Source organism: Hylobates moloch, unplaced genomic scaffold (assembly GCF_009828535.3).
Source record: "Hylobates moloch isolate HMO894 unplaced genomic scaffold, HMol_V3 SCAFFOLD_3, whole genome shotgun sequence".
NCBI lineage: Eukaryota > Metazoa > Chordata > Mammalia > Primates > Hylobatidae > Hylobates > Hylobates moloch.
The window spans coordinates 105,850,057-105,867,507 of NW_026652278.1; the positions used below are offsets into that span (position 1 = coordinate 105,850,057).

General features: G+C 37.5%; 1 protein-coding gene across 50 annotated transcripts in view; it reads left to right on the forward strand.

Annotated features, from left to right (window-relative positions):
• Positions 1-17,451, forward strand: part of ANK2 (ankyrin 2) — a 698,346-nt gene that overhangs the window by 589,276 nt on the left and 91,619 nt on the right. For 45 of the 50 annotated variants that reach the window (XM_058436645.1, XM_058436660.1, XM_058436662.1 and 42 more), the window contains 5 exons: positions 3,049-3,147; positions 3,654-3,752; positions 8,003-8,200; positions 12,934-13,032; positions 13,717-13,815. In XM_058436645.1, the coding sequence (XP_058292628.1) occupies positions 3,049-3,147; positions 3,654-3,752; positions 8,003-8,200; positions 12,934-13,032; positions 13,717-13,815 (594 nt within the window). The remainder of the gene's footprint in view (positions 1-3,048; positions 3,148-3,653; positions 3,753-8,002; positions 8,201-12,933; positions 13,033-13,716; positions 13,816-17,451) is intronic. The other 5 variants (XM_058436655.1, XM_058436674.1, XM_058436675.1 and 2 more) reach the window with 1 other exon arrangement.

Here is a 17,451-nt window from a genome sequence, read left to right on the forward strand (position 1 = left end):
TTTTCGCAACCCTACTATTAGCCACCACTTATTTGACATTCTCATTCCCATATTAGTTTCCAACTTTACCAACTACACTCTTGCCTGAGTATTTACAGTGTTTAAACAGAGCTGAGCTGGAAAATCACACTTCCTTAGTTGTTATTGACATCGAGCAAAGAGTTTTACTTATGTTCCAAGTTTCATGACGGGGCAGAGTAATTTTTCCCATGCTTTATACATGCTATTTGACATTCATAATTTGGAGATGACTTAGAATAAAACATGAATATACTCAGCTAATTGGAGCAAAATTAATTGAGCCAGTGCAAGTGAATTTGTCGTGGGGCAAAATAATTCCCACAAATGTAACAGTGATTCAGATTAATGAAAGGACAATTTCTTTTTTTTTTTTTTTTTTTTTTGAGATGGAGTCTCGCTCTGTCATCCAGGCTGGAGTGCAGTGGCGCGATCTCAGCTCACTGCAAGCTCCGCCTCCCGGGTTCACGCCATTCTCCTGCCTCAGCCTCTCCGAGTAGCTGGGACTACAGGCGCCCGCCGCCACGCCCGGCTAATTTTTTTGTATTTTTAGTAGAGACGGGGTTTCACTGTGGTCTCGATCTCCTGACCTCGTAATCCGCCCGCCTCGGCCTCCCAAAGTGCTGGGATTACAAGCGTGAGCCACCGCGCCCGGCTGAAAGGACAATTTCAATTCTCTCATAATCAGCAGGCATAAGTACTGCATCCGGGGAGAGGGAAAGTTGCAAATTTAAACTGAGATAGTGATGTGGCGTCTGTCCTTTTGTAAGTAGGAGCAGCCCACTAGCTGTTATGGCTTATCTGGTTGCCTGTTATGACTTACTGGTTGCCTATGGCTGTAAAAGGTATTTTGATATAAGAAATTGACAATTATTGAAGTTCTGAACTCTGAAAAGTTGAAAGGATTTTAGAAGTTCTTTAAAAAAAAGAAACTAAGCAACAAATGTAGTAATAATCTGAGAGATTTGGTGATTGTCTTATCAGAGGAGGGTGTAAATCATCAAAATTAAGATACATAAAATACAGAAATAGATAATAAAACATAGTCTCTTGTCTTTCAAGGATATTTAGGATTTAAAAAATATAACTATATCCATGGTAAATTAGGGCAATAAAATAGAATAAAATGTTAAACAGCATTTTTTTTTTTTTTTTTTGAGACAGAGTCTTGCTCTGTCGCCCAGACTGGAGTGCAGTGGCGCAATCTTGGCTCACTGCAACCTCTGCCTCCCGGGTTCAAGCAATTCTCCTGCCTCAGCCTCCCAAGTAGCTGGGACTACAGGTGCCCTCCACCACACCCGAAATTTTTGTATTTTTAGTAGAGATGGGGTTTCACCGTGTTAGCCAGGATGGACTTGATCTCCTGACCTTATGACCCAGCCACCTTGGCCTCCTAAAGTGCTGAGATTACAGAAGTGAGCCACCGCACCTGGCCAAACAGCATTTTAAGAGTTCAATTGACTAGGGCTGAACAGTGGTTGATTCATCATTAAAGCCATTTAAGAGGGTAAATGAAATCTTGATGAGATTAACATAAAGGAAGAAGGCAGATGTATGACTCAAGAGATGCCTTCTAACTTTGGTTTTGTTATTCTACAGTAGATTTTATGTAGTTTTGTCTAATAATCATTTCCAAACTTATAAGAGTTGGATCACTATTCTAGCAAAGCTTTAAAGATAAGGAGTTTATGTTTTCTTCCTCATCATGTAGTTAGTCTCAAAGAACTCTGTTTCATCCTGAGTATCACGCTAATCATTGGGTGCATTGAGTGGAGGGAGGAGAGCTCTAACCACAAATGCTGGTTTATATGGACAATGCAAGAAGGAATAAATACTTCCTACGTTTGTCCCACACTTGGAAAAAACCAGACGATTCGCTGTCTTCCAAGAATTTATTAATACCAAATGTTAAAAAAAGAAGCAAAAAGAAAAACGTCATCTCATTTAAAAATAATTTGTCCGGAGACACCGAAAGGGCAATATTGCTTCTTGGGGGATATTCTGTGTTTATGATGGGGGCTTAAATGGTCCCAGGATAAGCCATGGCTTAGAGCACCTAACCCAGGCATATTTGCTATGTGTTTTACAGGCCCTGGTTGGTGTTAGAATTCCCCCACTCCCACTGTAGTGCCAGAAGAGCATGTGGTTAAACTGTCTGGCTAAGAGGATGGATTTGACATCATGGTGTAGGAACTGTGCCATCCTCGAGATTTTAGTCCAGAGATTTATCTGTATTTATAACACACTGCTAATTACAGAGTAAGGCCATTGGTTAGGCACGGAAGACACTGAATGTACACATATCAACATGTGTAGGAGAGCAGCCCTCTAAAAAAAGCTTTAAAGCTTCAGTGTGTTTAAAAGTCTGGTGTTAATCAGCCCAACATCATGCCAGAAGTAGAATGTATTTTACAAAAGCAATTGGTCTTTTAGACAGTGTGAGTCTTTTGGGAAAGGGGACAAGTCAGGATGGGAGTTTCTTTTTAATAGTACATGTTTTTTGTTCTATAGACCATTTATCTTGCCATTTCTGCAGAAAATATGTCAACTAATTCACGAATACTTGTTTTTACTATGGCTGCCAAAATATCCTAAAATTTAAATGAATTTGGAATTCAGGTGTTATAAAAAGGATTGAAAGAAAGAGAAGGAGGGCTGGAGAGAAAGCAGCTGTTGTTTCAATTCTATTAATTTTAGAGGCAAGAAAAAGGCTTTTTTTTTCCCATTCACAAATTGGAGCCAGTTTACTGACACTAGTGGCTTTTAAAAATCCCAAACCTATAAAGTCAGATTTCAGTCTCCAAGCCCTTAAAATAAAATTTCTTTTGTTCAGTCTATCAAGCCAAACTTTTGTATGTTAAATTTTATTCTTTTTCTTTGTCCTTGTTCATGGCTAACAGATTTAATGCTGCCAGTATTTTTTCCAAATGAAGAATCAGTATACTTTGCTTAATATGTTAACAAATAAAAAGATTTCGTGAGGAGTTATAACAATAAATATGATTTTACTTTTGTTTCTCACATTTTCAGAAGGGTTTTACTCCCCTGCATGTAGCAGCCAAGTATGGAAGCCTGGATGTGGCAAAACTTCTCTTGCAACGCCGTGCTGCCGCAGATTCTGCAGGGAAGGTAAAGATTCTCTATGTGTTATAATTATGTAACAGTGAAGATGATAGATTAGGAGATCTGTAAAGACATTTTTCTCACTTCTCTGAAAGGAATGTGAGAGCAACTGATGAAACTATCCCAAATAGACATGGTGGCGATGTCTTCCACGACCGTCCATGTACACACTGATTCAGAAAGCATTTTGAGCTGTGCCTCAAAGTCTTGTCACAACAGCCCCAGAACGTCTCTATATTAAAAAGAATCCCTGCAATGTTAATGTAGTATTTCTTACATAGCAGTTTAGACCTTTATACATTGTGACCCTCAAGATCCCCTTTGCTGGTGGTATGCTCATTTTCAATTTTAGTTATGTTTTTAATATGAAAATTATTAGGGATTTGTTTATTTTCATTCTTTTTTCTATTGACTATATTAATTCATTAACATGAATTTAATCAATATCAGTTTCCAGGCATCTGGTAGCTTCAGGGCAGCTAACCCTAATTTATTAAACACACCCTTTACAGAATGGCCTTACCCCGCTCCATGTTGCTGCTCATTATGACAACCAGAAGGTGGCGCTGCTGTTACTGGAGAAGGGTGCTTCCCCTCATGCCACTGCCAAGGTGAGGACCACAGAAAAGGATTTACAGACGTAGGGTGTAACTATCGCCTGAAAACACATGAGAATTGTGTTAGAAAACACATGGTATAGTATAACTGCGACTAGTCCTAGCGATAGTAGCTTTTGGTATTGACACCCTTTTTTTCCCCTTGTATTTCTGCCAGTTGCGTCTTGAAAATCTTTTTTAAGATTTTTAAAGAGTCAGCAAGTATTAAGGGGATGTGCCTATAAACCAGTAGAGATGAATCTTATTGCTAACATTCTGTGTGTTAGAGAATGAAGTCTGAATTTTGAGAATTGAGAAATAAAGTCATTAACGTGTTTTCTCTTCTCTCCTATAAACCAAATGCTATGAAGAAAATGTCCTTTTATACTCTCATTCTTTCAGACTTCAAACTTCTATTTGTTTCTTTGTTTTTTTTAAAATGTTTTACGTGTGTTAACTGTAGCATGGATCCCTCTAAGTCCCTAGATTCAGAGGTGGCGGGAGGATGCCTTTTGGGTGTATATCTAGCACCAAATTCCGAAACCGCTCCAACTAAGACTTGTACTTATGGACAGGGCATTTCCCACCATTCTAGCTGGCCCCTTATTACACTGAAAATATATATGAATGTCGTGTAATGCATAAAGTCCTCATTGCATCTTTCGTTCATTAATTCAGCACACCTATTTTGAGAACACATCAGGGTTTATTTAAAAAATATTGATTGTAATGGGAAAATATTTATGCTATATTAGACAACATAATAAAAAAACTGCCACCATTTATTTGCCAAACACTAAGCCGAGCAGTTTACAGGCAATATCTCATAATAACCCTATGAGACTGGTATTCTAATGATCTCCATTTTGCAGATGAGAAAGCGAGATTTAAGTAGGTTAATTTTCCAAAGTCATATGAATAATAAGTGTTAGAGCTTGTACCTGTGTTTGACCTCAGGCAGACTGGCTTTAGAGCCAGTGCTCTTAACCACTAGGTCCTTTGTGCCCCAAAGCAATAGAGGGAGATTTATTCCACTTCTGTTATACAAATATATACATATATACTCGTATGCCTATTTAAATTTTATACATATTATAGATATAAAATAGGATATATACATAAAATATATTCTGTATAATATATATTTTATATATAAATATGTATAATATCATAAATATATAACTTTGTACACATACATACATATACATCTACATATATTTGTATCTTTTTGATGCCAATAAGCAGTTTACAATAAAGTACTTGAACTGTCAAAAGAGGGTGCCAAATGTTCATAATTATCCACACTGTTCTTACTCCTCTTTTTTCTACAACCTCATCAATTCAGCACATATTTTATGTCTTTCTTCACACTAGATTATAAGCTACTAGAGGAGTGTTTATATCATATTCATTTGCATATCTATGAGATGTTTAATAACATATGTGAGTTCCCAGTAAATTTGGATGAAAGAATGAAGATTCAGCAACTATGGAATAAAAATATACCTGCTCACTTAACATGCCAGCATTTTTTTTTTCCATTAGCTTTCCAGGCTGACCATTCTCAACATAGATACAAAAGACTTCATTAGTACTCATGAGTACTTTCATTGAACTCTTACAATGTGCAAAGAAAGGATTATAGGTACTCAGTGGGAGGTAAAATTGTAAAACGTGTGTTCTCTTTCCACAAGGGGCTCTCAATCTACTTGCAAGAGAAGACCTAGATTATACAATAATGTGTATGGTTTTCCTAAAGAGACAAACATAGCCTTGATTTCTAGCCTCTACCTTGTGTGGTCTTTAATCTTAGGCATGCACGTACCGAGTTCAGAAGATGACGTAAAGCATTTCTCTACTCCAGAGTCCACAGTAGGATGGGTATTCTGGGAATGCCTCTCTAGTGTCTTTCACTTATCTGCCCCAGCCTGTCAATGAACATGAGCCCTTCATCTTTGGGGCCACTCCTAGAGGGCTCCAGATGGTACGATCCCCACTGTAGTCTCCACTTTAGACTCTCCTTCTGCTCATTATAATGTCCCCTCTCCTTAACACACACAGTCCTTTGGCCACGAGAACTTTGCTTCTTTCCACCAGAGTCCAGAACCTTCTCTTAGTCTTTATTGGGAGTGATGCAATTATTTGAGTCCAAAAATGTTTCCTCTTTGTGGAGTAAGAGGGCTTTTCAGATCTTGTAGGTTGAGTATCTACCAGGCAAACCTCCTCCATTGCCAGAATTGACACGTTCTTTGATGATTGCTTATGCTGTTTTGCTAAAATATCCCTTTACCTAAACTTAGTAGAGATGAAGGGCTCATGTTCATTGACAGGCTGGAGCAGATAAGTGAAAGACACTAGAGAGGCATTCCCAGAATACCCATCCTACTGTGGACTCTGGAGTAGAGAAATGCTTTACGTCATCTTCTGAACACAGTTACTCCTGTAGGCAGGGGGGTAACTGAGACTATGGAAACACATTGTAGCAAAAAGAAGTTGACTAAACTTATTTGGTCCACAAAAATCTATGTGTCCTTTTTTTCAATAGAGTCTATGGATACAAATACAGTATTTTGAAGCATCTGGGACCTCTGATCAGATCCTGAAGAGGCTTCCAAGCTGAATTTCCTTCAGTTGCTTCAGGAGAAACATTATTTGTCAAAAATGAAAGATACTTATTCTTGCTTGGAGAAATGGGGACAGAGTAGATAATGTAGGATTGTGTGAGGATCAAGATTTGATGATGGCTCATAAAGACGTTTAAATTCTGAAAACACTTTTTTATTTTTTGGTATACTTTGCAGTTAGCTTTAAGGAAATAGCATGACCTAAAAATACCTCTCATGTTCGATTACAGGCTCAAACCTGTAATCCCAGCACTTTAGGGGGCCAACGTGGGCAGATCGCTTGAGCTCATGAGTTTGAGACCAGCCTGGGCAACATGGTGAAACCCTATCTCTACCAAAAATACAAAAAAATTAGCCAGTCATGGTGGTGTGTGCCTGGAGTCCTCGGTACTTAGGATGCTGAGGTGGGAGGATCACTTGAGCCCAGGTGACTCAAGTGAGGTTGCAGTGGCTGAGATAGCACCACTGCACTTCAGTCTTGGTGATGGAGCCATACCTTGTCTCAACAAATAAATAAATAAAACATCTCATGGTAATCTCACAAGAAGCACTTGGTCATTATGCTGTCTTTCCCTTCAGCCTGTCACTGAAGGGAAAAGCCACTGTTTTTAATTTCTATCACACATTTCGAATGGAAAATTCTACCAGATTTGATAAAGAAAAGGAAATAAAACAATATATATTGCAGACTTACAGTTGTTCCACATGTTTTTCTTTTAACTAAATACGGGGTTTAGAGTTTTGTTCTTGTAAGCAGAGTATGAGTTATCCTGTCCCTCTCCACAAACTCCCACCCGAAATGAGTAGCCTCATATTTCTACTTTCGAAGCAGCAGGTTATAAAGAAGGGGAGATCTAGGATTTGAACGGACCACAAGATTAATATAAGCTAATTTTGTTGTTGAATATATTTTAAATTAGAATGCAACCCATTAAAGACAGGGATCATGTCATGTTCACCATTGTATTCCCACACCTAGCACACTGCTTGGCATATTCTAGGCACTCAGTAATATTTGTTGAACCCGTTTTAAGTAGAATCCAAACAGAAGCATATTAGTTGGAGTATTATAGTAAGATAATAGAAACAATTCCATTTGATTCTTTACTTTATAACCATATGTGAAGTGTAGCCTTGGTTCCAGATAGTATACATAATTCAAGAGCAATATCGACAAACTAGAATCGGCTCAGAACAGGTCATCCTTATAGGGAGAGATCTAGAAATGGCACTTCCATCAGGAATGGTTGAAGGAATGGAGAAAATTAGCCTGGAAAACAGAAAACTAAAGGTGGATATGAAAATCATCCCCAGGTATGTAAAGGATGGTCATGTAGAAGAGGAACCTGGCTTATTCTATGTTGCTCTTCAGGAGAGAAGCAATATTACAAGGAGAGAATTTTTAGCTCTGGAGCTTTGATGTCTGTATCTGTCTTACAGTAGAATGGGGTGCCTTGTGACTTTTATTGTAGAGATTCGGTTATTGTTGAATGGAAACGTGATGAGTAAGGGTTTGGATTAACTGTAAACTCACTTTTAATTCTTCTATTGATTAGAGATTTTTATTTCCTTTAGAGATACGTATTAGAGCAACTGTTAATCTTACTCTATATGCATGTGTTTTATTTTTGTTTTTTTTAGAACGGCTATACTCCGTTACATATTGCTGCCAAGAAGAATCAAATGCAGATAGCTTCCACACTCCTGAACTATGGAGCAGAGACAAACATTGTGACAAAGCAAGGAGTAACTCCACTCCATCTGGCCTCACAGGAGGGGCACACAGATATGGTTACCTTGCTTCTGGATAAGGGAGCCAATATCCACATGTCAACCAAGGTATTCTGTCCTTTCTTGCATCAATCAAGAGTGTTTTGGATGCATGTAAACAGGAACCAATCACAGACAGTTTGGAACAAAAAGAAGCAATGTATTAAAAAGAAACAGGGATATCTTACAGACCCCAAGGACAGGAAGGGAGTCAAGCCTTTATGAGAGATTAGAAAACCATAAGGAAGCAAGGGAGAGAGAGACTCTCTGTATGGCAACACTTTGGCTTCTTGACTTTTCTATGCAAGTCAGTTTCATTCATCTCTATGGCCCCGCTTTCCTTGTTTCTCTCTGTGTGTCTAAAGAGGCTACCCTGTAGCTCCCAATGTTAACATCACTATAATTGCTCCAGTGTCTGCTGCTCCTCATTCTAAATTTCATATATATAGAGAGAGAAAGAATGCTTCCATCTGGGGTTTAGCTTAAACAACTGCCTCTAAGCTGGCAGGCCCATGTTCACCACCCAAGGCATTCTTTAGTCCTGCTGGACATCTGAGGCACCTCTGGATAGGAGAGAGGAAACTCAATAAAATACAGATTTTTTTCAGTCAACTTAGGCCTAGCTTGAGAGGTTTGGTGGTGGTGGTGAGAAAATCTTTTTTTTTTTTAATAAAACACATCAGTCATTTTAGCCTTTCTCCAGGGATTGGCCTCTATAGACCTCCACATTAATTATAATAGAATGGCAGTCAAAGATATAAGGGAAAAATATTCAAATATAAAAATATATATTTTTACAAGTATATGTCTTTTGATATCCATCCATCCATCCATCTACATAAAAATCTATAGATCCATCTATCTAACTTTCTATCTTACACTTATATATACTCTGCTATAGTCAGCTGCTGAGAAACACAGAATTGGAACCTGTATTTATTAAGTTGGTTTGTCATTTGATGTCTTGATGCTTTTTGTAATATGTTATATGGGCTTAGTGAAAATTAAGTTTCTTAGCTCCTTCCATAAATATACAAATACTCTATGTTTTCTACATTTCATTGTTAATTGGTACTTTTAAAGTATCAGTGATAAGTTGGTCTTAACAACATTTGTAAATAGGTTATGTAGCACGCATCCTTTAGGAAGAGCTATGAAACAGGCAGGTTGCCTGGAATACTTCTGCAGTCCTAGTCTATTTCCTTGTCACTCAGAAGTGTTCCTGTACATCCCCTGCTCTTACGTACTTCTCTGGCCTTTATAAAAAGTCCCTACAAATCCTTTTTTAAAGTATGATGAGAGCAAATTATAGGGTTAGTCTTCCAAAGGAGAGTTGCATTTTTACAAGAACGAACACGATAAAGCCTTATAGTGAAATTCTGTGTATCAGATGGACAATCATTACAGTCTAGGGCATGGACGTCCTTGTGACTATTGACATCATGTCATTCAGGTGGTCATTTACCCTGTTGGAGAAAATGTGATCATGAAGCATAGAATATTTTATTTAATATTAGTGTATGAAGGGGGCATGTGTTTACTCTGTTAATAACAAGTAAATCTTCATTTGAAAATAAGCCAAAGAAATCCATAAACAATTCAGCAGTATTTTGAGTAGCATTAAAATTCCAGATAGTTCATGAAACTGATCTTACAGTGCTTCTGATGGTGTTATTTTTAATTTATAAAAATGACAGGTACATATCTGAAATCAGTTCACTGTGTCCTCCTTTATGGTATTCTTCTAAATACATTACTTTCTTTGATAGTGTTTTAGCAGTTAGCAAATATTTAATGAGTATTTTTGAGTTGCACACTCAGCAGTGAAGAAAAACATTCAATTTTGAATCCCAAAGTAATTTCGTTGTCTTTATAACAATGATTTCAGTATTACATGTGAGTGGTGTCCTAAACACATAGTATGTTTATCACTAAAGTAAAACTTTAGTAAGTTTACCCAGATATATCTGAATAATAATACAATATACAAAATTTACATATAAAACATATAACCTTGCCTTTTGGTTAGAATTATAAGATAATGCAACTATAAAAATATCTCAGATAAGAAGCAAAACCGATAAAAAAATTTCCCATTGCTTTTGAAGAAAACATGTATTCTTTTCTTTTTAAGGCCAACTCAGTAATTTCATACTCTCCAAGTGATGATTTGATATTAAGAACTATAATATAGAAGTGATATTATAATCATTGTCCAAACACCATCTATCATAAAATAAAACCAAAAAAGATCAGTCACTGAGTCCACCAGTGTGTCTTAGGAAATAAACTACTTTTTTTTAAAAGAACTTCTTCAACACTTTCTATTTTCTTAATTTATTAGAAAAGTTTTTTTTTTCCAGAAACCTTTCAAACAGTGTTTTTCCTCTATTCTCACACTACCACACAACAATCATCAACACAGAAGACTTCTGTGACCAAATGTGGAGAGGTTTTCCCCACATACCAAGTAGCACACACCAGCTGGGTGTCCTCCAATTCAGTTCCAACACTGTCTATCTGGAGAGAGTGTTAGATCCCTTAGTTGAGGGCTCAGTCCCCAACACTGCCCTCTGCGCAGACACCAATCACAAGTCTGGGCTTCTGAACTTCTGACCGACTGGCTTCAAGTTGGGGTTCCCAGGACACTCCCTTTGAGTTCCATTAATTCCCTGGAATGGCTCACAGAGCTCACAGAAACACATTCACAGTGCTTACAGTTTCTTATAAAGGCTATTACAAAGGATGAAGATGAAGAGACACATAGGGCAAGGTATGAGGGAAGGCACACAGCTTCCGTGCCCTTCCTGGGCGCACCACCTTCCACAAGGAAGCTCCATATGTTCAGCTATCCAGAAGCTCCCCGATCCCTGTCCTCTGGGATTTTATGGAAGCTTCATGATGTCAGCATTCATTCCCCCAGGATATAGGATGGGACTCTCTCTCTCAGGAGGGTCTTATGATCTACAAACGCTGGGGGAAGATTAGAGCCTAGCCTAAGGGAAAGTGAAAGGAGGCCGGGGGAAGGTGGGAGATATTTTGTTTCCTGAGGCCTGCCCCTGAGGCCTAAAACGCACAATGTTATAACGAAAGACTATAATAACGGATATGGGAGTTATGAGACAGCAACTGTGGACAAAAACCTATATTCACTGCAGTTTACATCCTTTGATTTGGATATGCAAGTTTACCACAATAAACTGCAGAGATTTCCATACTGGTTGTTAGTTTGTAATCTTGCATTGCAGAAAATCCATTCTGCAAATAGAGTAGAAAAAAGCACACGTATTTAAAAAGTCATCAAAAATGTCTTTGAGATTTGATGATCACTTCACGTGATGATCACTTCAATAACATTTTTAAACAGACTATCTCTGTAAAGAGAAATACTCTGTTATTTTAGTAAGGAGAAAATTAAGAATCTTGTTTTATCCTAGTATTCAGATTTTTTATACATTAGGATTAAATAATATTTGTTTAGAAGTGAAGAAAATTTTAATAGAAAAGGATATGCCTTCTATCTCACCCTGTGTTTTACGAAACTCAAAGTCGAGCTCACCCAGAGCCCTCAGGATTAAAAAGCTCCAGGCCCACAAGGAAAAAGCCTCCTCTCACGTTTTAGAATGGTTTTCTCTCTCTAGGTTTCACTTACATTTTTGAAATGAGGTTAGTGTACTTTTTGATTTCCAGAAGTAGCACCATGGCTGGAGATCATGAATTTTGAAGAACATGGCTTAGCTTTCTCAGCCTAAGTGCTAATGCAGGAGAGTGGGCCTGAAAAGTTGTGGTCAACAGGGCTGGTCAATTTTAATCAGATGTGAACCGGGAAGAAGTGCTGACTCAGAGCCCAGGTAGCCACCTCAGTCTATAGCTGCAGGATGTCCAGGAAGAGCATAAATATACTAGGCATTAGAACAATAGTGAGGGGAGAGAAATATACAGTAGAAATATACTGTAGGCTAGAATGTAAGCTCTATAAAGACAGAAACTTTTGTTCACTGCTGTATTCAAGTGCCTAGAATATGAACACTTCATGACATATGAAACATACTCAAGAAAACGCCCGTTAAACAGGTAAATGATGTAGTAAGGCTACCAGAGTGTGGCATTGGCTGAATAAGCCACTTTCCCCCATCTTTCCTCCATGCCTTTCTTTTTTTATTATAAATTCATAACTGTACCTTAATTGGATATTCAAATAAACAAAATAATTACTTGATGTATATATACCAAACATGTTGCATAAAACTGAGCAGTTTATGGTGCTATAGAAATAAAGAGGTTACTTTAAGGTAATGTTTAGAGGAACCTCCTGAAAAGTATACTTTCTTAGGGTGCTGGAGAAAGTTTTTCTGAAGTCATTTCCTGTAACTGTCCATTTTTTACACTGATGTGATATTTTGTCGATAAAATATAGATGATTATTATGCTTATAAAATAGGTGTAATAGTTGGTTGATCAGCTATTTAAATAAATAAGTTGGTACAGCAGGACATCCAGATGGATTTGAAATAAATGCCATTTGAAAGCTTATTAGCTGTGTTATTTTTAAGTGTCCCATCATAATATAAGAACCCAATATAGAAAATGTAATTTGCCTGATGTGTTGACTGACTTAGAGGTCATGTCTTAGATGAAACATCATTAATTTAGAGAGTTTGCCTTAAATATCAGAAGATACAGTTTCTCGGAAGAGGCTACAAGTTTTCCAGGATATTTTCAATATTTTTTTCATAATATTATAGATGATGCAATGTATTTTCTTCTTCAACTGTATCCCTTTGGTTCCATTCTTTCTGTAGAGTGGACTCACATCCTTACACCTTGCAGCCCAGGAAGATAAAGTGAATGTTGCTGATATTCTCACCAAGCATGGAGCTGATCAGGATGCTCATACAAAGGTAAAGCAAATCATTCTCAGTATTGTGACAGGTTCTGGCTGGGATGATTCCCAGTAGCCCCCATTTGGGTCACCCCATGTCCAGGGTCTTCCCCCCTCCAGAGTCCATTCTGAAATATAAACTAATCATAACCCTCTCCTATGCACAAATCTATGGTGACTCCCCATTTTTTGCTGGAATCAAGTCCAATGGATAGCATGGGGTCAGGACTCTTTGCAGGAAGACTCCAATTTTTCAGCCTTAAGTCTACCCTCTCTCTTACTGCTTTAGCTAGTTCGCATGACTTGCTGTGTTCCTCCTGTATTTGCTCATCTCCATGCCCTTGGTCTGGAAATGGATTTTCACCCTCTATGCCATAAAATTCTTACCCATTCTTTAAGCCTGCTGTAGCTACATATTTCCTGCATCTCCTATCAGAGTCATTCTGTCTTTGCTGTTTTCAGATATTATTTGTGCCTCTCTCTTAGTTCTTTGCAGATTAAGTCACCCACATCTGATCTCTCTTGCTGATATGAAGTTCCTTGTGGTCAGGGGCACATATATAATCTGCTAAATAATATCTTTAGTCAAATTGAATCCTATAATAACTGATACTCTACCCAGTCCTTCTCCTCTGGGTTATTAACCACTAGAGTAGTAAAGTCTCTACTTTATCTATTTTTAACTTTTTATTACTATTTACAGCTTGGTTACACGCCTCTAATTGTGGCCTGTCACTATGGAAATGTGAAAATGGTCAACTTTCTTCTGAAGCAGGGAGCAAATGTTAACGCAAAAACCAAGGTAAAGGACTTGTGATCATTTTCAATTCCTGTAAGCAAAAAGGTTCAGCCATCTGGATGCTTCACTAGTTTACCAAAGCTACAAGTGTATTTTTTTCTTCCTTTTTAGTTCTAAAGTGATTTTGAAGAGGTGATGTAGTTTTGCAATTATTTGAGAATTTTCATTCTAATGACCTTTGACAGCCATGAAGGTTAGCTCCAGAACTACTTCTGTTATAAAGTTAAAGTAGCTGACATCGATTTAACAACTTACTGCAGGATACAATAGATGCCTGCTAGAACATCTTGATGTTCTGGCAGATTTCCTTTACATTGTTTCAGGGCCTTGTCCCCCTCCCCTGACCCCTTATCCTCTCATGAAGAAATACAGACAGGCAGCCTAGACTGCATGCCTTTCATTTTTAATGAACTCTGTCACATTCAGAACATCACATGGACATGCTCAGTGAGGCAATAATGTGTAAGGCCTGGGCTGGAAGTTCTCAAGGATAATGCAGAGCTGACTTGATCCCAACAGTTTCCCCAGTGGCATTCGAAAGGTCCTATTCAGCAAAGCAAGGTTGGAACATAACACTTTACTTCAGTGCACTCAATTTGGTTCAAGGTGAATAGAAGTTCATATTGTAACTGTGGCTATTATGCAGAATATAACTTGCAGCTCCAAGTTCTTTGATCCAAAGAAATATTTATTTGCACATTTATTTAAGTTCGTATATCAGAAATTTCTTTTTCTTTTTTTTTTTTGAGACAGGGTCTTACTCTGTTGCCCAGGCTGGAATGCAATGGCACGATCGGAGCTCACTGCAGTCTAGAACCTGGGCTCAAGTCATTCTCTTGCCTCAGGACTGGCTAGGACTATAGGTGCGTGACACCATGCCCAGCTAATTTTTAAAAGTTTTTGTAGAGATGAGGTTTCACTATGTTGCCTAGGCTGGTCTCGAACTCCTGGGCTCAAGCGAAATTCTCCCACCTTGGCCAACCAAAGTGCTGGGATTACAAGTGTGAGCCACCAAGCCTGGCCCAGAAATTTCTAACTGCAGCTATTTGAATGGGCTCAAGTAAATTAGTGTGAGCACATTCAGGACTTTTCAAAGCCATCATTCAAGATTCTATAAATTAAAAATATACCGAAGTTTTATAAGTCAGTCTTTATATTCTCTTAGAAGCAGAAACAAAATCATTTCTATACATAAGCATGTTTATAGCTAATTTAAAATAAACTTATTTTTAAACTATAAATAATACTATTAACATTTAAGATTTAAACTTATAATCTTACTCTAGCAAGAATAGCTTGCTGCCTAGTTTCTGACCAGTTCTTAAGTTCTCATGAAATTGAACTTTGAGACTTATTTAAAGCCTCTAATATGAATTCTCAGGCATTAGCTCCTAAAGCCTTTTCTGATGAGCCAGCTCCCATATAAGCACTCCAGGAAAGACATTTTTGTTGGAATCCAAGTATTCTCTTGAAATGAACAAATGCAACAGTACAGTGAGGTGTTGGCAGGGCTTGAAAATGCTTATCAGATTTTCAAATGTTTCATTGTTGAAATGGTTATAATATTTAGAAGGCTAACACTATATTGTCTAGAGAATATCAATGGTCTCCTTGGAGTTTGACCTGCATTGAATGAAGATTTGATTGAAAGAAAAATCTCATTTTGTCATTTCAGTTTTTTTTTTTTTTTTTTAAGTGAACTAAGTTGGTTGCACTGTAACATTTGGAACCATATATCTTCAGGGAAATGATACAAACCTCAAAGGACAGTCTTTTAATAAACTCAGATTTTTTTCACATGAAAATGACATCTTTGGGAAAGGAATTAGGTTTTCTTCCTCATATCTTATGTGTAGCTGTAGTTACTAAAAATGGATTCATTACTTTACAAATGTAAACATATATATTAACTTTACTCTGTAAACTCTCATGATGTGGTATAAAAGATTTGGCAAAATTAACTTGTTTTATAATACTATTTGTTGCTTAAAATTAGAATGAAACCCTGTTACAGCAACTTGGGACAAACCAGACCTAGTTAATCATATATTTAATTTGTGAAGAGGGTTTAGAACAGCACATGAAAAAAATTTTATTAAAGACACTGTGAAGACTATAGAGCTCTCCAATTAGAAAAACAAACAAACAAACAAAATGAAAACACCACCAAAGTGTTTGCTAACATTTTCAAAGCTAGAAAAGAAAACATATTCATGAACAACTTACCTGATCCTTCATCAAACTTGAAATCTTGGCCATTTCCATTTTTTAAATGAGGAAACTGGGGCATAGAGAGGATTAAGGGTCTGCAAATAATTGGTAGCACTGGGTCTAGAGCTCCTAGCCAGATGGGCCTATGACAGTGAATTAAGAATCAACCAAATGTTTATGTAAACACTTTTGAATTGCTCCAGACTTCCCTGGCAAATATCCTTACTGGGGATTTCAGGTAAAGGTTAGATTAAATCAGGGCTGGGGAACATTTTTGTGGCCACAATGTCCACTGATCTATTGAGGGCAAGAATGTTGCTTTGGCATTATTAATTTACATATATTTATTTTATTAATTTACACGCTAAGTTATTTAGCACATAGTGTGTGATTAGTAAATGCTTGTTGAATGAATTAACTTGGCTGATACTGAAAAGATGAACTAAATTCAATGGATTTAATGGATGTAAACACAATGAAAAGAAAAAGTTTTTACGAAAAGAAGTATCGCTTAGTGTGTTCTCCTCAAATGTCCATGGATTATCTGATTTGACCGCAGAGTCCCTGTAATAGCCAAAGGCTTCTTGGGAGTCCCTGTAATTGATTTATATTTTCAAGTTTCCTGGGGTCATCCCATTGTAGGGATTTATAAGGAGATGTAAGACTTCCAACATGACAGAGCTGAGGATGTGCCAAACTTAGAGACACTTAGGTAACCCTGATACATATGGGCATGTTCCTATGGGCAGACAGAATGCAGTGAATTTATAGGAGAAATCATGTAGCACCCACATATATAGTAGACAGAACAAGCAAATATGTATGGTGCTCGCAGGACAGCAGTGACATTGGATGAAAGGGGTATGTACACTTAAAAGCTTAGAGTACGAAAGGGCCACTCAGAGCCCAGGACAATTGGGTCTGAAACATATAGATAAAATTTTATGAGAAGTGAAGCAGGTGGATTTTGATAAGTAATAGCCATTGTCTGGTAGCCATTGGCTGTCATGGTCTTCTGCACAGGATCTGAACCTCGCCCGATTGTAGAGAAATTACTTAACTTTCTTATTTTCACTTTCATCATGTCTGAAATGGGAGAAAAGCTGTTCTTGGAAAGGAATATAAGATTTAGATTTACTTTCAATGATTTGGAATCCCTAAAGCTAAGCCAAAGGTTAATTATTAGGAAAGTCATGATGAACAAGCAGTGGTTTATATGACCCTCTGCAGCCTTCAGTTAAAAACAATTTTAACTCTTGTTTCCAAGGGAAGAAATCACAGTGATAATGCTCTTTCTTATTTTAAATCTCTCAGCTCAGCTGTGAGCAGAAGTCGACTGCACCCACCCCCTTCACCTTCTTAAGGGAGCCCTCCTTTTTAACGCTAACTGGTTAAAATGCAATAATAGTTATCATTTGGAGTCTGTTA